This window comes from Monomorium pharaonis, chromosome 2, assembly GCF_013373865.1.
Source record: "Monomorium pharaonis isolate MP-MQ-018 chromosome 2, ASM1337386v2, whole genome shotgun sequence".
In the NCBI taxonomy this organism is placed as follows: Eukaryota; Metazoa; Arthropoda; class Insecta; order Hymenoptera; family Formicidae; genus Monomorium; species Monomorium pharaonis.
The window spans coordinates 23,411,167-23,432,861 of NC_050468.1; the positions used below are offsets into that span (position 1 = coordinate 23,411,167).

Below are 21,695 nucleotides of genomic sequence, written 5' to 3' on the forward strand. Positions count from 1 at the left end.
ACAATCCATGGTTTAGTGAGAATCCAAAAAATACAGATGTGTATTAAGCGTTAAAAGATTGCTTCTTTGGACCCTCAAAGGGTGGATCGACTAGTGATGCAGAACATTTAATTTAAATTGCAAACTATTAAAAAATATTCATTTCTTAGAGCTATGATAAAATAAGATAACACGCGATGTAAACAATAAATAGTATGTTGAATTTTAATTTTATTATATTTTTATCTCAAATTTTTTTTCCTTTGGGACATGATATAATTACTTAATATAATTGCAATAAAAAGAGGTAATATATTTTTTTTATCAATCATTATTTGCTTAAGAAAATATATATTTTATCTTTTAATTTCCAACTAATAAATCCTCCTTGTAAGAGTTAAGAAGATATTTTAATGATATAATAAAATGACAATATGAATATTGAATGACATTATGGTCATTCTCAAATATATTCTTTGCTATGATATGCTGAGAAAAATGTTATTAATTTGGCTAAATTTTTCATTAACTTTTCATTAAATTTCCTCAGTTGAAATCTCTATTATGTATTTCAATTAAACGTATAAATACCTGAATTGAAATTCAAGTATTTTATGTATTTTTGTTAAACGCATAAATACTGAAACTGATGAAATTTACTCAAGTTAAAAATTTAGTCAAATTAACAACATTTTTCTCAATATATAAATTTGATATGATGTATTCAATTTACAAAGCGTTGTTTTACTTAAATACTGTAAACTTATTATGTACAATAATAAAATAATGTACTTCAATATGTACAATTAATATTTCTTTGCTTATCAAAAGAGTTTCTCTCTGGTCAACTCTTGATCAACGGTTCAATTCCCTTTGTATTTCGTCCAGCGTCTTGCCCTTGGTTTCCGGGACCAAGAAGTAAACGAATATGGTACCGATGGCGCAGAATAAAGAAAATATCCAGAAAGTACCAAAAGATTCCACAGCCAGAACCATGTCGGAGTAAAATTTGGTGATTATGAAAGCCATAAGCCAATTGAACAGGCAGGCGCTGCTCCCGGCGACCCCTTTTACTTCCGGCGCAAAGATCTCCGGCACCATCATCCACGGGATCGGTCCGAAACCAAAAGAAAACAGTATAAGAAAGACGCAAAGCGGGATAAGCGCGAACCATTTGATACTGTTGAAGGCAGTGGTATGCTCAATGCAATAAAAATAAACTCCCATAATCAGCGTCGTCAGGAACAACACTATGATGGACGCCAGCAGCAAGACTCGCCTGCCGAGTTTATCGACGACGAGAGTGCCGAGGAAAACCGATATCACTTGCACCGCTCCTACAATGATGGTGGCTATGCTAGGCTCGATGCTGGATCCGGCTCTGCTGAAGATGTCCGAGGAGTAAAAGATGATGGCGTTCACGCCACTCATTTGCTGGAAGAGCATCAATCCGTAGGCGATTATAAAGCCTTTCTTCACGGCCGGGGTACTGAACATAGCCGAGAACGGCACTCCACTCCGCCTGGTCGCTTCGAGCGCCTCGCGGTGCTCCTGCAACTCAGCCTCGATATTGTACTGATCGCCACGAAGTCTGAGCAAACTTTCCCTCGCAGCTGTCTCGTTGCCTTTCTTCAAGTAGTACACCGGCGTCTCCGGCATGAAGAAGAACGCCACGAAGAAGACTAGCGGCATGACCGCGGAGATGATCGACAGAATAAACATATCGTTAATAAGGGCCCCGAGGACGTACGAGGCCAGGATGCCTATCGTGAGCATCAATTGGAAGTAAGAGCCGAGCGTGCCGCGAATCTCGTTCTCCGATGTCTCGGATGTGTACAGAGGGGCGGCCACGCAGAAGGCACCACCACCAACCCCAGTGATGAATCTACCAAGATAGAACATGGTCAGTGACTTAGCGCAGATGATGAGTAGCCAACCGCCTGTGAACGGGACTACCATGAGCAACATGGCATATTTTCTCCCGATCTTGTCCGCTATCATGCCAATGGGAACGCATATCGCACCCGCTCCGAGGGTGGCGAACGATCCTATCCAGGAGAATTCGGACGGGGTCATCGGTATGTCGTAGTCGTGTATCAGATTCACACCATCTTTACCGGCGGGCGACGTCCAACCGAGCACCATACCAGCAGCAAGGGCACCGAGGGTCGCCGCTATACCCGCCACGTATTGCGGAAACCTCTTAGCCTGGCCAAACGGTCCATTGTTGGAGACCAAAGTCTGCTGCGAGATGCCAATCTTCTCGGCCATGGTGTTTTTACCACTTGCTGACAAAAGTGGCGTGCTCTCGTCCGTCTGGAAAAGAAATATTAAAATATAAGTTTAATACATTTGACCATGTCAATTATACTTTTCACCAAGTCCCATTTATCCCTTGTGAAATATAAAGTTTCAATAATTTAGAATGTAAGGCAATTTTGACAAGCAATGTACTTTATACATATTTTGAAAATATATTTAAAAATATATTTGTAATTTTTTATATAAAAATTAGGTAAACAACTTATATAAAATGTTCTCTAATCAATATAGCTTTTATTCGAGAATAACAGTTGTGTATAATATTTAAATATGATGGGAATTGTTGTTTAACACTGCTTTACATATTAAAATCTTTCCTTTATTGTTTTTATAATTATTGTACAATGATTATTTTATATTCAAAACACCATGACCCTTTATGTTATATGGTATTTTGAAAGTAAAATTATGATACAAATTAATGAAAGAGATAATAGTTTTAAAAAATTGTATTATATATATCATTGTATGGTGCACTTTGACACTAAGAATGTTCATTTAAGTAGACAAAGCGCAAGTTAAAGAAACGCTATTGCTACATATCACGTACGGTCGAGCATGCTGCTGCCGCATTTTCGGTATCCCACGCAAATTCCGTCATTTTGTAATCTTTTTGATGCACTCTGATCTAACAAAGAAACGCAACAGTTCCGTATCGGTTTGACATTCCAGCTCGAACGTGTAATACTTTCGTTGATACAATTATGTGCAACATATGTACACACACGAGATTATTATTACTCATTTCTGCTCATCTCCATCGAAAAGCGAAAACAATGAGAAAAACCGGTTCACCTGCACCTTTTGCACTCAGGTTTCTCGCGCTTTTTTTCTCAACGATCAAACATATATGTCTATCTCGTTTCAATTCTGCAAAAGGTGTCGAGAGGTGTTAAAAAGGCCCACGATGAATTCAATATCGCACTTGACATCTATCGGCAAAGATTAAAATTAATTACGCATCACGGAAGAGAATACCGACTGTGATATATTATTTATTCTTTTTTTTAATACAAAATTTTTTGCAAAGAACGTTGGTTCTCACATCAGAAATGAGATTAAAAAGCAATGATACGCACCTGTATATCCAAAAACAAAATTTGCATTTGTTATTTTCGAATGGAAGCCATTACACATATATTTTTCTATACTGCAATATTTTTTTTTAAGAAATCTAGTATACAGAGCACACATGATAATGTTTAATAACAATTTCAAAGCCAGAAAGAAATTATAGATTAAACCAGGCGAATTTTTTAATTCGTCAATTGATCGATCGCCTTATTCAATCGCAATATTCAATTTTAGTAAAATTCTCTATTTTTAGAAATAATTTCTTTAAATTCCTTTGAAAAAGCGGATTATTTTTACAAATATAAATTTTTAAAAATTATAAATTATTATATAATCTCAAAACTATTCAACTTAATTTAAAACATTTTTCTCTTTTTTGTAATTTCAACAATATTTGTTTCAAAAGAATATAACCGATTTTTTTCAAAAGAATGTTTTATACTTTCTTAATATGTAAGAATGTACTTATAGAAAGATACGTGTTTCTCACATTTGTCTATATTTTAACATATCTAAAGCTTATTAAAATCATGTATAATTAAAAGAACTTGGTTATGCTTCCTTGTAAACATTGCATGTTTGCATACACTCTTATCTTTGACAGAAAACACATTCTAGATAATACATATAATTTGCAATTATAAGTATTGCTACTTATAAACTTAAAATTTATGTTTACAAAAAGTTAAAGTTACAGACCAAGAATTAGTACAAAGAATTTCAATAATAGATATTATAGTTATATTAATAAATGTTATGTTATCTTATTAAATTTTATATATGGGATACAACAAATTTTATAAATGGGATATGACAAATTATTTTTAAAAAATAGTACTTTTTATTTTTAAAAACAACAATTAGGTTCAAACTTTTAATAGACTATTATACGACGTACATGATATCTATTAAACAGATTCGTAAGATTATTTCGAGACAAAAATCTAATACGAAATATATTGAAGCTGCAATACTCACACAGCACATCTTCCAGGAAGTTTTTTGAAAGGTGTTGTGTTGTATAGGTAGTTTTTGAGTAAAAATAAATAAATCAAACTGTCCAAAATGCGCACAAGTATGATACATTACACAATAAAATTGTATGCAAAATTATCAATCATATTTTGAAACACAGTAAAGTACGTAATTTAAATCACAATTAAATTAAAATACTGTTTATTTTACTATTAATTAAATCCATTTTTTCACACATTATATTTATGGAAATAAAATTCTATTAAATTGTGTGAAAGTTTATTTAGACATACTTACTCATTTATTTATCTAAAGTTACAATAAAATATTATTTACACTGCATAAGGCGCATAAGCTATTATAAACTAAATTATTTGTTGTTTTGTTTTTTGAAATTAGTTTTAAGATAAAAAATTAAATATTTACCAATTGTTTTATTGTAGATTAAAAAAGAAAAGAAATAAATCTAAGAAACCTGCGGTTAAATTCAATAGATTTAGCCAGTATTGCACACCTTAAATCTTACACATTTAAAAACTATATATTGTAGCTCTAACAATTTCGAAATACAATATTTGTCACAAAATAATCTTATAAAACTAATATTAATATATATCAAAATCATACATCTGAAATTCTGTATATAATAATGTAATATACATAACTTTTAACATAGTTAATATATGCAATCGTAAATAATATTTACAAGAGGATACGTCAGACAACTTCTTGAATTTAAAAACCTTGCATTATATAAATGATACAAATGATACAAATTATATCATTGTGCAACTTTCTTATTTCGATATGTAGATAATTCAGTTTTATATTAAAAATTATCACGATCTACACAACCTGTGGTGTTAATATATCTCATAAAAGTATAACTACTTTTATAGTATCACGTTTAATATGCAAAATTTTAAGTAATTTTGAGCTTCGCATATCTGCTTGTTCAACTTGAACATTTGACAAACACTAAATAATGTAGATAATAATTGATAATATAGCAGATCTTTTATTTTAAATATTAATAAAATATTTTTACGGATAATGAGACAGATAACATAAATTGTTATGCACTTTATTAGGTCATTTAAAAAAGATAATTAAAAATTTTACAATGTTATATTTATTACAAATTTATGTTAATATTTTTATTTGTTTACGTTATGGTTGTCTCTTACACTCTTGTGTAACAATTTCAAAAGAAAACAAAAAGATTACACTAAGAAAAACACTTCTTTACACATATTTATTAAATTAGATTTATTTTATTTACTTAATTTAAGTAAAAAATATTTAAAATATAAAATTTTTTCTTTTAATTATAGTAAACCAAAGCATTAAAATTAAAAATTGACTTTTTGTTAAAAAATGTATTGAAATTAAATTAAAATATATTACATTAGTACAATATAGAAATCTAGTAAATAATATTTTAAAATATTGAATCAGAAAACAGATCTTTTAATTTTAAAAATAACATTTTGGTTAATATTTGTTTGAATTTATGTTTCCAAATGTTGTATATACACGCTCGCGCACGTATGTGTGTGTGTGTGTGTGTGTGTGTGTGTGTGTGTGTGTGTGTGTGTGTGTGTGTGTGTGTGTGTGTGTGTGTGTGTGTGTGTGTGTGTGTGTGTGTGTGTGTGTGTGTGTGTGTGTGTGTGTGTGTGTGTGTGTGTGGTTTACATTTGAAAAAACGTATGCCTGAGTAAAGTTAATATCCAACAAAAACAATAAATTTTCTACATACTAATAAATTAAATAAGATCACCTAACAGTCTGCATCGGATCTTAGTGATAAATAATTTTTTCTATTAAATTAAATTTCTTAGTTTTATTTAAACTGCGCGCCGATAAATTTTGTCAGACTGCAGATACTAAACTAAATTTCAATGCTCTAGAGCATCTTAAAATCCTCCCTTACCAAAAAGCTGTTAATTAATTTATTGTAATAATAAATTTTCTATTTATAGTAATAATACGTTATTTACACAATAAATAAACAATATATGAGTATATATAAACAATATAACATCTCTAAGTCAAAGAAATGGTATAGCAGATAGCATATTTATTGGAGACTCATAATCCAAAAATTCCGAATTCCTGGGAAACATGTTTTTCCAAAACAATACATATTACAGTAAACCAATTTTAAAAATATCTAATTTTAGGTAAAATTATCATACACTAAATAATATTACATGTAAGATTATTCAATATTGCATTAAGAAAAAAACGCACATTAAAAGGATGTAAAAAATAATGAACAGTAGCTCTGTAACACATAATGGAAGAAAAATTGTTTAGATAAAAGTTTAAATGTTAGATAAATATTATCACACATGTAAAATTATGCGATGTATTGAAAAAATATACAAAAAAAAAACAAAATAATGAATAATAATGAACAGTTGTGTTAAAAGAGCATTCATATTAAGAAGAAAAACGCAAAATGTGAAAAAGAAATATTGTTTTCTGATTTTCTGATGTTCTATTGTTACGTTCATACAGCATTTTAACTGCGTTCAGTGATTCTTTATTATGATAAAGTGATAAGTGATAAGTGATTCTTGGCTGACAACTGTCAATACAACTTCTGATTGGTTGTAACAAATTCCGAAGTAGCAAGCTATTATTTATAATCATTTTAACATCAAAATGATATCCTTTACAATATTTTGATGTTGAAATAACAAATAATCAGATTGTTATTTAGATTTTACTTTTCCGCATTCTGCTTTTTGATCTTAATGTAAATTTTTTTTAATAAAAAATTTACGAGATAAAAATTTAAATATTAAATATTTCATGTAAAATTGTATTATTTCATAAATGTTCGAATACAGATATCTATTCATAAGATTGACGTCTAATGTATGTACAGCGTCGCAAAAAGTCTATCTTATTTTAAATTTTATTGTGCCGTACATTTTTATCAAACATTATCATGAAGGCTATAGAATAGCAACGAGAATATTTATAAAAATGTCGAAGAACTCATCCAATTACGTGAAAGCTGCCAATAAAAAAGGAAAAGTTAATATCTGTGTACATGACGTTTTTAGATATTGAATATAGTAAAACAAGATATAATTCCTCTCCAGTATTGCTCCGGTAGTCTGATAACAATACTGATTACGTAAATCGTACGTAATGTAAAAACATGACGTGTATATTAATTTCAGGGTGTGTCAATTAATCCTATTGTATATACAATATATGTGATTTACCGATATTTTGAATTATATTATTATATATATAAATTTTTTAATTCTTTTTTGGTTGGTTAAAAATTAGACAAAATATTTTTTTCATACAAGAACGAAATAAAATATTTAAATTAAAAACACATAATTTGACGTATTATTTTCTACTATTATCGATAAATATATTACATTTTTATAATTTACTTTGCAATGTGATGTTAATATGTCAATATATGATACTCTATATAATTTATTATAGTTTTCTTGTAAAACAATTGCTTTTTTGTATAAGGTGTTTCCTATAACTTAATTATTTAGAAATAATTAACATTTTTATAAATGGAATAGCATATTTTTATAGAAATATAATTCATAGTTTTATAGAAATAAGTTCATAAAAAATGAAAAAAATATTGCCTATCAAAATATTTTCCTTTTGATGAGCAGCTTTTTTGGTGATATTTTCACATCCCTAAATATAATAGATATTCTAAATAATTAAGTTATAGCAAACATATATATAAGTATAGTTCATATATCATTTTGTGTTATCTAGAATCATGAACTTTCACCTCTTGCATTAGTGTAATATAATTAATTCCCGTTAAATTTCAAATAATTTCTTTTTTATGTTATTGCAAATTTATTTTCTACGCGTTATCACAGTTTCACAAGCCACTTAATAGTTCAAATACAATCAGATAATATAAACGCTTTACACATAATTAAAACGTGAAGCCAAAATGAACTGCGTCTTATATATTATTTGCTAAATTTTTGTGTATATTTGACTTTGAATAAGAATGGAATTTTTTCATAGTTACTGATTATTTTATCACGATAATCACGCTCTGTCAATATTTTCGTACAACATTATGCTTCTTAAATTATCGCAGATATGGTAGAAATGGATGATACGAAATATCCGTTCTATATTTATTTCGTTATTTGACAACTGTCGAAATATTTTCTTTTTCCCTATTTGACCAAGATTATCGGCGCGTTATTTTATCATGTCTTCAATGCAGTTTAATCATTTCAATAATAATAATTCTTACATTTATCTTTTTCTGGCATATTAAATTACATATTTTATCAGAAACGAATTGGAGGCATACAAATGTGTGATTTAAAAAATGTCGCAATCAAGTTTACAGGAAGGATAAAGTCTTGCAACATTACGAATGTTTAGTATAAACACTAATACATTGAAATGTTGCGTAATGTTATCGCGTGAACGCACACGCAGCGATATCAATCCGATATAGACAATGCGATACAGCGTCGAGTGCCAAGGGTTAAACTTTAAAATTTGATGAGATTAAATACGATTCGAGATGTTAACAAACTTTATTGCTATGATGCACTCGATTGTATACACAGTGGAGCCATATGAATTGGAAAAACATTACTGTTCTCTATATGTGTTTGTAGAACGTTCCATTTCAACAAGAACGAATTTGTGACACAAAAATGTATTTATATTTAAAACGATATCGTAATCAATCTGTGTGAACAGATAAGGTATATACTGCTTTGTAAAATTGGAACAAACAGGATGTGAATAATTACACTGACAGAAAAGAATACTTAATTCAAAAAATTATTTCAAATATATTTCAAATATAATCAAAAATTAATTTAAAAAATACTTATTTTAAACAAGTAACATTTTCCAAATTATAAAAAATATTTCTTATTTAAAACAAATATTATTTATTTTTTATAAAACTTGTTAGTAGTACTATTCAAATAATTATTTATTTGAATCAAGTACTTTTTCTGCCAGTGTAGACTTATTCTATTAATTTCAGTACCTAAATTAAATTATAATGTAAGAAAAAAATAATGTAACATTATTTAAAAGAGAGGAGTTTTCTATTCCTCAATTTGATTAGCTTGCACACGAATTTTTGCAAAGCTTATCCGTTAAAGCGCATTTATGGCTATCGCGTTATCTTGCACTTGTCTTACTAAATGTTAAATGACGTGACCGTGACATGTTGAAAATCGTTCGATGTATCAGATGTTATTCTTTTTTTTATGATAAAAATATTCAAAAATGTTCAAACTATTGCGAAAAGTTGTTAAATTTTAATATTAATATCTTAATTGCTTCAGACAATTATCTTAAAATTAAATACTGTTTGTAATACTATTAATAATTACATACACACATTTGTAAATAAATCCAAAGTCAGAAAAAAAGAGAAAGAAAGAAATTTTTTAAGACATAATTAAATAATTAAGTATAATTATGATAATGGGTAAAAAATATATCAGAATTAATCATAAATATTCAAAACAAATATATTTTTACGTAATATTCATAAAAAATGTGTGTAATTTGTTTTTCATTATTGTTTCAAATATCTAACATTCTTTTCACATTACATCATACATACGTACTTGCAAATACCTCTAGCAAATATGTATTTAACCAATAAATGTCCCAATTAAGCGTAAACGATCGCTGAAAGCTTATTAAAGGTGATTAGGCGAGATACTTTCGCGTTTGTTCGAAAAGCACATATTTCAATGTTAATAACCATCGATCGGACAAAAATGATTTACGTAATGATCTGTGTGGTTTTCTTATGTAAGTAACAACGCGCGCATCCGAGTTACCTATCTATAATTTTCATTTCGCCGTATTTTTCCGTTCATCGAAATACCGGCCGGCTCGCGTCACACGGAAAATGCGGAAAACGTGTTGATGTCATAGTAATGCTCGACAAAATCACGAGTGATTAACCATACGCGGCTGAAGCCGGTATGTGGATTTTCCTCTTATCTCGCGTATTTCATGATTGCGATAAAGTATAATACGAAACGAAACCACCTTGGTGCGGATGCGAAGTTGCGCGCAGTGCAATATTAATTGTCGAGCCGCAAAATGTGTCGGTGCTGTATTAATTAACTTTATAGATTCATATATTTTCATATACTTTTCATATATATCTACGAATTTTCATTTGCTTATTAAAAAACATTAACCGTTAGTTAACTTGTGTTTTGCTCCTTAATATATTTTGCAGCGCAATTGACTAAAAATGTTAAAAAATAGCGCAATATGTACATAGAAAATATTATTTCTGTATTAAGAAAGCGACCATTCAATTTTTAGCTTTCTCCTTTTAAATATCCGCTATTGGCAAAAATATTTTTTTGATAATGGTTTTACAATACACTCATTTATGTAATACAATATACAATTACGATTATTATTATGTAAAATAATTAATATTTACTTAAAATTAATGTACTTTAATACTTTAATCAAAAATATTAAATTAAAACAAATTTGATTTATTTTATTATTTTAATTTTTTTCAATACAATTTAAAAATATTCTTCAAATAAATTCAAATTTTTTAGTATATAATAACGAGTTTTCCTAAAATTTATGATGAGAGTATATTTTAAAATAATTATCAAGAAAATATCGTTATTAAAGATAATTATTACTTACTAAAAAAAAAAGTAAATTAAATTTCTTCTTGGACTTACTTTTTTGTGTGTAGAAACGAGTGCACTAATTAAACTCAATAATAAATACGTTAAACTGCAATATATGTTAATTTGTAATAAATTTTTTAAAAGAAAGTCACGTCGATGTATACAATTTCAGAATTTTTAACATATTCTGACTTCTCAAATATTTTTCGTATTACTCAAAGTTATAAACAGAACTCTAATCTAATTTGCAACACTAAATTATAAATAGAGAGGTAAAGTGGGCTTAAAAATGACATCGATGTGAGTATTTGTACGTTAAAGAAATTTACGGAGTAGGAAGAGGATGTGAAAAGTTTATAAACATGCACATCGATAACGCAGTAAAAGAACTCTACCTTTAAAACATTTACTTTAAAGTTAAAGCTACACGCGGCATTGTACAAAGATCAAAATTGCGTGCAAAATTTGCTCAATTTGCACGTGTTTTATGAAAATACATATATAAAAATCTATCATAAATGCATGGTTATCAAACATTACTTTATCAGCATGTTATTTGACAAATGCTCGCGACGCTTTTTGTGCTCAATGTTTCGCTGGCACGTGTAAGAATTGTTTAACTATGTAATAGATGTCTATGTAACATATTATATTATTGCAAATATTTAAGGTTGAGTAATAATTAGTTAAAAAGTTAAAAATTATTAATTTTTAACTTTAACTGATTATTTTTTTAAACTCACTTTTAATCTTTAACCTTTGAACTTTTTTCTAAATAAAAAATTTATCTACGTAAAAGTAAAAATATAAAAAAATACATTTTCCCAGATTAAGAAAATAATATTTTTTATTTCATATAATCTTAATTTATCAATAAAATATTTAATATTTTTATAAACTATAAATTTTAATTTTTAAAGGTATTAATTAGCAGACATCTTTTTACTTACGACAGAGTTACGTTTCGAAATCTCGGTCATAAATTGAATAACATTTATATTCATATAAATGAAATATTATTCATACAATAATTATTTTGTAATATTTAATATTGTAAAATTAATATTTATTTTTAATCGATAATTAACAAATCCTTAATAACTTTCATTATAATTTACTCATTTATTCCTAATTAGTAGCATATTGATTATTCAAAAATTCATAAGTCGAGGTAGTCACAAGTAGGGAATATCTGTACTTTTAAAAGAGATTTAACATCGATTACATATTACAAGATAATGATAACTTTCACAATCAGGTTTAATCTTCAATCATAAGAATGCTGCCTGATAAACAGAAGAACGATAAAAACACAAGATCCGGTCCTCTTAATTACCCTGTATTACACCTTTGTAGCACAACAATTATATGTATGCACATTAAAAAGAAAATAAAAAAGAAAGGAAAAAAATAAATAAAAGAGCATGTGTCTAAGGTTCAATCGCAATGTATCTTAACTTGAAATTTTCTAAAAATTAAATAAAGGTGGAAAGTAAATCGAACCAAGTTTAAAATTAAAAGTTACATTAGCATACAAACGCGGGGACGTAAAGGAAAGGAGATTGGCGGACGTCAACGTTATCGCTAGGCCGCAAAACTCAGTAATTTAGCATACTAATTATAGAACTTTAATTACGCACCGTAACCTTCCTCTAGACTCGTGTGGGATCTTTTCGATTGGTTCTTCCGTTGGGACAGTTGCGGATCTGACGATTGAAACGGCTACCCAAAATCGACTTGTGCCACACTGATCAGCGTTGTATCGTGGCGTACGACGGAGTGTGCGACGGAGGCCCGACGACGATGGCTAATCATCGACGGCCCCGGCAAGAATTCAATTCTTATCAGTCGCACATGCGGTATGTCGAACAAGTCGGAGATATATACGTATGTATATCTTGATTTAATTGGCGCGGTCGTTTGTGCGCCGACGCTGCGGATCCTTTACCCGGGAAACGGGAGAGGCAGCGGCTTCTCTCTCGGAGCACCAACGTGGCATCGTGTTTTCCCGGTTGCGTTTATACCTGCGTCGTTACTTCTAGTCAGAGTAATCAGTCCGATCAATGCCGATGTTCTCGCGATTGACGGATTCCCTGGCGACGACGGAATTCCGCTCGACGCGCAACAATTGCATGAATAATTATGCAAATGACGCAAGATCGGCCGCGCACCGTGCTAATTTACGGTAAAACAAACCGCGTCATTGGACGTAAGATTGCATAAGGAATACTGAATACGTCTTAAATCAATTATTTCGTGGAATAGGTCTAGCAAAACGACAGAAATAATAAAGACGAAAAGATCGTTTCTTTTTAGCGTCAGAAGAAGTGCAATTTCAGAATTACTACTAATGGAAAGAACAATTTTGCTAAAGTATCTAAAAGTTTTGTTATAAATCAAAATATAATTTTCTTGGACCATCAAAATAATGATGAAGGACGCTCAAACATGATGAGTTATTTACTGCAAAAAGTTTAGACCAACTTAAGCGTGTTACGTAATTATTTTATAGTCTAATAAAAAGTTTTTTTTAGATCTGTGTCTATAGATACATTTATATGTAACATGGATACAGCTTGTATTTTACACACATACACAAAACTATACGCAGGAAAACTTTTGCAATAATTATTGCATATGCAATACATCATATTTCTTATTACACAGAAATTTTGTGATTAATTATTTGTAAATCTTTAATAAGTAATTTATTTAATTATTTATCAAATATTTAGAAATGGTATTGAAATAGTATTGTGTTTTATAACTATTGCTTCAAGTTTCTTTGTGAAATTTTCATTTACGAATGTTTGAATAATATTTGTACACTTTTATGCTGTAATGTTTACTTTGCAGTAATTTGTATAATAATTACAAAATGAATTTCTAAAGTATATTCAACAATAATTGTGCTAAGATGATTCTTACTTAATACCAAAATTATTCAGATATTATTTAAATATTAATTTTTAAAAAATTGCTATATATTACATAAATTAAATTAAAAATTAATGATTTTAAAAATTAGAAAGAGAAAAAGAGAAATATACAATTATGACAGAATACAATATACACATTACGTTTTGAAATTAAAATAATGCTAAAATTTCTTTACGTGCGTTCCTAAGTAAATATAGCTAAATTCTTAGATACATTAATAATAATAAAACTATTCTATCATATATAAATTTCTTAAAAAATAAAACATCAATTATTTATCATTTGTATATGTACGTGAATTGTAACAAAATTATTTTTAGCTCTATATTTAACTAAATTTTTATAGTATTTTAACAAAATAATTTTTTTCGTATATAATTTGTATTTGAATAAAGTTTAAAAAATTTAAATTCTAAAGAATAAATGAGAGGCTTTCGTCATCCCACGTTTATCTATAATCTATATTAACAGTTAGCCTAGCTATTAACAAGACAAATTTTTTCTTCTACTCTATTCTGTGATGATATTTCTTCTGTCCTGCGGTAAGGCTATTTGCGAAAAAACATCACAATACCGGAAGTGGTATACAAGTCTCCTGTTATTCCGGTCACATACATTATAATATCACCGAGCATTCAGCTGCAAAGATTAGATTTAATTGATTAGATATAAAAACAAAAAATGTTTCACGGTGTGAATTCTCATGAAAGAACGAACAAAATGTATCTACATGTTTTATATAGAACAATGACAATGTTCCAGGAAATTTATTCTTCTGCGATCTCAACGCTGCGTATTCAAATTAGTTAAAAAAGACAAGAAGAAATTATATTCTTCTTTTTCTGTTTTTTTAATCAACATGACTTGCTTTTCAATATATATAATTCTTATTTATTTGTATAACACTTTTAGATAACAAGTATAAGTGTATGATTCTTCTAGAATGATTCTCAACAATTTATATTTTCATTTACCTGTTACAGCGTGATTCACAATTCGCACATCATTCTCGATGAATTTGCGCAGAAATATGAAATACAACTGATAAATAATTGTTTTATCTTTTACTGAGAAACCTACAGAAAAAAAATTTACTAAAGTCTAACGGTTTAGTTATATATAGAAAATAATTGTTTATTAGACTATATCAAAACAATTATATAGGACACTCAAACTTGCTTTAGAACATCAAAATGTATTGCGGTATTGCTCAAACATCTTACATAATTATTTTATTAATTCAACAAAAAGAATTATTTTTATATCTAAATCTAGCGAAATTTTTAAATATTTTAGTAAAATCGTTCTTTTTTTCGTGTAAAAATAAAAGTAGGCAATCGCTGCAAACGTGAATAAAATGCATGAAACGTAATAAAACACAATAAGCAAGTCATTTTGTAACTTTTTTCAAGTAATAATAAATTAATGGTTAGAAAACAATTTGACAATTACACAATCTTGTACAATTTTATTATCAATGACGCTGTCATACATTATTAATTTCTTTCCTACCATAAAATATTCTAGAGAAAGAATTATCTGTTTATCAAAGTATTTTATATTTTAATCTTTGATACTATATATATTATATATATGTATATATATATATATATATATATATATATATATATATATATATACACATACTAGCTATGCCCTGCCACGCGTTGCTGTGGCTCTCTATTCTTATGCTACGTTTTTTTCAAATTTCTTTTGCCTTCGTTGTTTAACTCTCAAGAGCCTTGCTTTACTGTTGCCCTTTTTATTTTATTTTTGAATAAGCATTTATCTATCTTTAATAAATCTAATATTCATTTATTCACGTACTTCTAACTTTTTTTTCTAAAAGCTGCCATAGATTTAGAAATCCATTCAAAAGACTATTTTAAATAAGTTTTTCTTTTTTTCAATAAAATAACGGCCATCTTTATTTTTCTTATTACCTTAATTTAAACACAATAGAAACATTCTTCGCCTCTTCCAGTCTCTCCCGTCTCTCCCCGTCTCTCCTCGTCTCTCCCGGTCTCTCCCCGTCTCTCCCCGTCACTCCAGGTCTCTCCCCATCTCTCCTGGTCTCTCCCCGTCTTTTCCCGTCTCTACTCGTCTCTCCCGGTCTCTCCCCGTCTCTCCCGGTCTTTCCCGGTCTCTCTCCGTCTCTCCTCGTCTCTCCCCATCTCTACCCGTCTCTCCCCGTCACTCCCGGTCTATCCCCATCTCTCCTGGTCTCTTCCCGTCTCTTCCCGTCTCTACTCGTCTCTCCCGGTCTCTCCCCGTCTCTCCCAGTCTCTCCCCGTTTCTCTCAGTCTCTCCCGGTCTCACCCCGTCTCTTCTGGTCTCTCCCCGTCTCTCCCGGTCTCAAAATGTGTCAAACTTTCAATAATATTAATGAAAAACTATTTTTTACACTTAAATACATAAATAAACGCGTAATGTAACAATAAATTTATGAATTGAAACCTATAAAGACAATTCTCGAAGCATAATTTACATGCGCAATGTCTTGATTAGTCTTTAGTGTATAATGCAAATGCGTTCAATGTCAGAAATGCTGTTAACGGACGGCATCAGGAATATATCCCCTTTCTGGATTGCACATTTTTTCATCAAACTAGATAATTAGTATTTCTTCAGTACATTCATTTTTTTCAGAGAAAGAAAAAATGCAAGCTATGCCTAGTACAACGATATACGATATTGTATACTTTAATATATTTGAAGTATTTAGATAGTAATAAGTTTAATAGAATATTTAGATAGTAATAAGTAATAAATTTAACATCGCATAAGCTTTTTGTTCAAATATTTATATTGTTGATCGAAATAGTTTATGCTTTTATATGCTTATATATTTTTTAGCACTTTTCAATTCCTGTTATATCAGATATGTTATACCTGATAATCCTGAAAATTATTTATTTTGCCTGTCTTTAATAGTATTTTGTCAGTAATAAATATTATATATTTATGCTAAACATGGAAAATGTACACTAAAAAAAAATAATATATTCAATAAGATATGTTATTGCGGGCTGCCAATTACAGATATACTCAATAGAATAATATATGCTATTGCAGTATCAACATTGTACTTGCATTAATAGCAAATATTCTTCTATTGAGTATTTTATGTAGTTGGCAGCCCGCAATCACATATGTTATTGGCTATATTACTTTTTTCTCTGTGTACTAAACACATTTAGAATTATTTCAACCAAACTCTGGCTTAATCGGTGATTAATTTATCAAGTAATATTTTATATTATTTTGTAATTATAATAGAATTAACTATTATTATATATAATTATTAATATTTTGTTGTGTAACATAGGAAGAGACATTAGATTATAAGTAATGAATTATACAAATGGAAATTTTGTCGTAACAGTTATCAATGAAATCCCGATTCAAAGATAATTAAAAGATATTGATATTATCAAATATATCAATATTATCAACATTCAAACCCGTATTTAAAATGTGCTTCTAAAGATATTAGCACACTTTTTTGTCATTACATTTTTGTTTAACGTGTAATAAAAATGAAATAACAAGAAAGAATAACGCTAACATCTTTATAAACACATCCTAAATACAGATTTTAATATATACATATATAATTCAATCGTCAACATAAACATAATATATTTTTAAAACATTATATATATATTTATAATTTATTATTAATAAATTAATAAATAACAACAAAATGTATATTAATAACAGTGTTTAAATACTAATTAAAAATTAGAAAACAAAGTTAAAAATTAATAATTCGTAATTTAACTTAATTATTTTTTATTAATTATTTATTTTATTCATTCTTTACTTTAATCAGTTTTTTAAAACACATAAACTTGTACTTATTTTTTTCTAAATTAAAAATTTATTTGTATAAAATTTTTAAATAAAATATATTTTTATATAAATGCAATATTTCTTTGTTATTTAATACACATAATTTATAAATTTGTAAATAATTTTTTTATATTTACTAATTTACTAATTAATAATATTTTATTAATAAAATATTAAATTTATTAATGCTGATCTATAGTATGATAATTGTCTCGCTATTTAGAATAAAGTAATTGTAAAAAATTATACAACAGTCTAATTTGATATAATATATATAAATTATGCTTTTAAAGATTTACTTTTTATTAAACTTTAAGTTAATCTAATCTCATTGTTCCTGCAAGTCTTAATGTAAAATATTTAAATAATGTAAATTAATTTTATAAACAATTAGTTTTAACTTTTTAATTAGTTTCAAAAATTTACTTAAAAATAAAATTAACTTATCCAGCTCCGATTAATATTATACTATGGGCTTTTTGTTAATTTCATAGTTTAATTATTAGTCTTTATATCTTGTAGATAATTAAAATCCTTATATATCTCAATTATAAAGTCCATGTTAAATTATTGTAGATTAAGAACTGCGAATTAGAATCAAAAGAGTCTAATTGTAAGAAAAATGGATTAAAATTAAAGTTATCTGCTTCAGTGCTTAATTAAATATAATATAATCTTCAATTCGTAATTTCCACATCTTTAATACATAGTCTAAAAGCCACTTTGACCAATTCCGATTTGTTGTGAGTGAAATACATTCACTAAGAAGCCGCAAAAGATAAAGGTATCGGATGACACGTGCCGCATGCGGTACTGCCCCGCCATCACAACGGTCATTACACCATGTCAATGCACCGGATAATATCAAAAGTTATTTAGTAATACGTACTGGCAACGTCCTTATTTGGAACGGCTACTTGCAAATTTACTGTCATTCTACTTAGATGGAGCCGGAAGAGCCCATCTGGCAACCAGCCGAAAAACGATGTATAATAATTAATATATTAAGTACCGCGGAAAGGAAGCGAGGCGATTTTTACTGTGAAGTACTGTCGTTGTAACGGGGATCTATTTGAAGCCGACACTGGTTCACCCAAAACAATTTTTTTACTGATGTAGACAGATTTCTTGATATTGCAATCAAAATGTATCGCTAATTTTTGTATCTGTTAAAATTTTGGCTGTCACGTATAGAATTTGAAAATTCTGCTTCTATAAGCTAGATTGATTAGGTGCAATAGATATACATATCACAGTATTTGCTAATTACTTATCTATCTCAGCTAGATTTTACACACATTTTTGTTGAAATTGGAAGATCATTTTTTTAAGTGTATTATAATATGTCGTTCGGATTCGAAAACACACGCCGCGCGCGGAAAATACGAGCAACAAGCGGCTCGCGGGCGGAAGTTGGAGGTCGCGTCATCTCGTCGAACCTGCCGCAACCAACTCGATCAGACCGTAGGCACTTCGAGCGATCGACTTCCGCCGTGGCCGGGTTTACGCAACAGTAATTTGGCAGACGGAAAATTCGTCAGCTCTCATAAGCGTTTCTCGTGCTCGAGAACTTTCAGCGAAAAGGAAATGTTGCGCGTCGTGGCGGCACGCGTGGCATCGGCGACGCGTACGGCGATGCTGTCACGGGCCACCGGTGTCATCGGCAGCACGCAGTGCACCAGGGCAGCCCACGGCGGTCCCAAGGAGACCGACGAGGAGTTCGACCAGCGATACGTGAATTTCTTCAACCGCAACGATGTCGATCACTGGGAGGTCCGAAAAGCCATGAACGATCTGGCCGGTGAGTTTGCCTGGAAACTGCTCCCATTGATAACGACCCGAACATCCTAAATCGTTGAAACGCGAGTACACTTTAACCTGATGTGACTGTCCGTTCGCTTGATCCGCGCCGAGAAGTCGCGAATTGGAACGCATCTGTTTCTGGTTTGCATCGGGTTTTGTGCTATGTATTGACACAAACGTATTGCGTTTTAAAATCTGGTGTCTCTTTAACTGCACATCTTCTGTTAAAGTTCTATTATAATTCTATTAAAGTCATACTTTAAAGTATTATATTCAGTTCTGCTGAAGAAATTTTGTTCGATTAAAGTTCTGTTCTATTCAAGTTCACTTGAAGTTATGCTTCAAATAAAGTTTTTTCGTTTGTTGTTCTTTTTGAGGCTTATCTTTTGAAAAGCTTTTTATTCTTAATCGTTAATTATTTTAAAAATTAACCAACAAACCTATATTAGAAAATCAAACATCATATGCTATTTAATTATGAAAAAGAAAAGAAATATTGACATCCATCATGTAAATACTTTTAATTACTAAAAAATTTTTGATTTTTTAAATGTTTATTTATTATGTAAGCGTGTATTTATATGTCAATTGTAAAATAATTTTACTTTCTTTTGCTCAGGTATGGACCTTGTACCAGAACCAAAGATTATAATTGCAGCATTGAAGGCTTGCAGGAGGTTAAATGACTACGCACTCGCCGTAAGGTTCCTGGAGTGTGTAAAAGATAAGGGTGGACCACACGCTGACAAGATCTATCCTTACATTCTTCAAGAAATTAGGCCCACCTTAGACGAGTTGGGTATCAACACACCTGAGGAGCTAGGATACGACAAGCCAGAATTAGCCTATGAATCAGTGTATCATATGTAATGAACTAAAATTACTATTGTGTATAAATTCTAGTGTTTATATAATCTTAGCTGCTGCTTCGAATGCAAGGTATTAAGAGATTAATTTGTCTAACTAAACAACTGAACTACACATGTATCTGTTTTATCAGCAGCATTGTTGAATAAACAACCACAATTGTAATTAATGTCTATTGTTTATGAAAAATCAAAGCAAATTATAATACTCCACATAAGGTGTGCTAGATCTTAATCTGAAATTGATAAAAAATATGGTGACGAGATTGCAATTATTTTTAACACTTTCGCTAAAGAAAGAAATTACTTTAAATTATTCTCACATTAAAAGGATCCTAAAGTCGCTGTTTTATCGACATTCTGTTCAACCATTTAGTTTTGAATTGAAAATCCTTTTACACGTTTAAAGTATGTACACAAATAAACCCGAGGACGATTAGATCAAGACCAAAAATGCAAAAAAATTTTTAAAGTTTGTTTATAAAAATATTTGCTTCAAAATACAAGTTATGTAGCTTATACATACAAATGAATGATACACCGCAGTTCGGAATAAATTGAGAAATAAGACTATATTCGTCAAATTACGATTACAAGCTGTAAAAAAAATTTATTGGATCAAATTTTGTTCATTAAAGCGCTTTCAGTAAGAAATCTGTAGTAAAAGCGCTTAAATGAACAAAATTTGATCCAATAAATAACTTTTTTACAGCTTGTAATCGTAATTTGATGAATATAGTTTTATTCCTCAATCTATTCCAAATTGCGGTGTATCATTCATTTGTATGTATAAGCTACATAACTTGCATTTTGAAGCAAATATTTTTATGAACTTTAAAAATTTTTTTGCATTTTTGGTCTTAATCTAATCGTTCTCGGGTTTATTTGTGTACGTACTTTAAACGTGTAAAAGGATTTTCAATTCAAAACTAAATGGTTCAATAGAATGTCGGTAAAACAGACAACTTTAGGATCCCCTTAAAATTATAAATGTCGGATATATATATATATTTCTTATATACCGTCGAGCTCTTCTTTTTTATCTGTTTCATGTGGCTATGATATAAACAATTAAAATATATACAGTAGCATTATGTGGCACAATCATTAATTAATTACTTTTAATCTCATATAATGTATATATGTAAAGATAAAATTGAAGACTACACGCGCGATGACGTATTTACAGATTATATGGTATGGA

General features: G+C 29.3%; 2 protein-coding genes across 3 annotated transcripts; one reads left to right on the forward strand and one right to left on the reverse strand.

Annotated features, from left to right (window-relative positions):
• Positions 1-251: 251 nt before the first annotated feature.
• LOC105829287 (facilitated trehalose transporter Tret1) lies at positions 252-12,989 on the reverse strand. 2 transcript variants are annotated; one of them, XM_012668009.3, is made up of 2 exons: positions 12,668-12,989; positions 252-2,295 (listed from the first exon to the last, which is right to left on the reverse strand). In XM_012668009.3, the coding sequence occupies exon 2, from the start codon at positions 2,248-2,250 to the stop codon at positions 835-837; it is 1,416 nt and encodes a 471-aa protein (XP_012523463.1). In that variant the 5' UTR covers positions 2,251-2,295; positions 12,668-12,989; the 3' UTR covers positions 252-834. The 2 variants fall into 2 exon arrangements, with proteins under 2 accessions (XP_012523463.1, XP_012523461.1); XM_012668007.3 differs by lacking the exon at positions 12,668-12,989 and adding an exon at positions 2,852-3,188.
• Positions 12,990-19,289: 6,300 nt separating this feature from the next.
• On the forward strand, positions 19,290-20,657 carry LOC105836819 (cytochrome c oxidase subunit 5A, mitochondrial). The gene is made up of 2 exons (XM_012681111.2): positions 19,290-19,623; positions 20,245-20,657. The coding sequence occupies exons 1-2, from the start codon at positions 19,410-19,412 to the stop codon at positions 20,493-20,495; spliced, it is 465 nt and encodes a 154-aa protein (XP_012536565.1). The 5' UTR covers positions 19,290-19,409; the 3' UTR covers positions 20,496-20,657.
• Positions 20,658-21,695: the final 1,038 nt, after the last annotated feature.

Coding starts and splice junctions, on each gene's coding strand:
- LOC105829287 (XM_012668007.3), bottom strand. CDS start 2,902: ATGACGGAATTTGCGTGGGATACCGAAAATGCGGCAGCAGCATGCTCG. Junction 2,296..2,851: donor CGGCAGCAGCATGCTCGACC/GTACGTGATATG, acceptor TTTCTTTTCCAG/ACGGACGAGAGCACGCCACT.
- LOC105836819 (XM_012681111.2), top strand. CDS start 19,410: ATGTTGCGCGTCGTGGCGGCACGCGTGGCATCGGCGACGCGTACGGCG. Junction 19,624..20,244: donor AGCCATGAACGATCTGGCCG/GTGAGTTTGCCT, acceptor TCTTTTGCTCAG/GTATGGACCTTGTACCAGAA.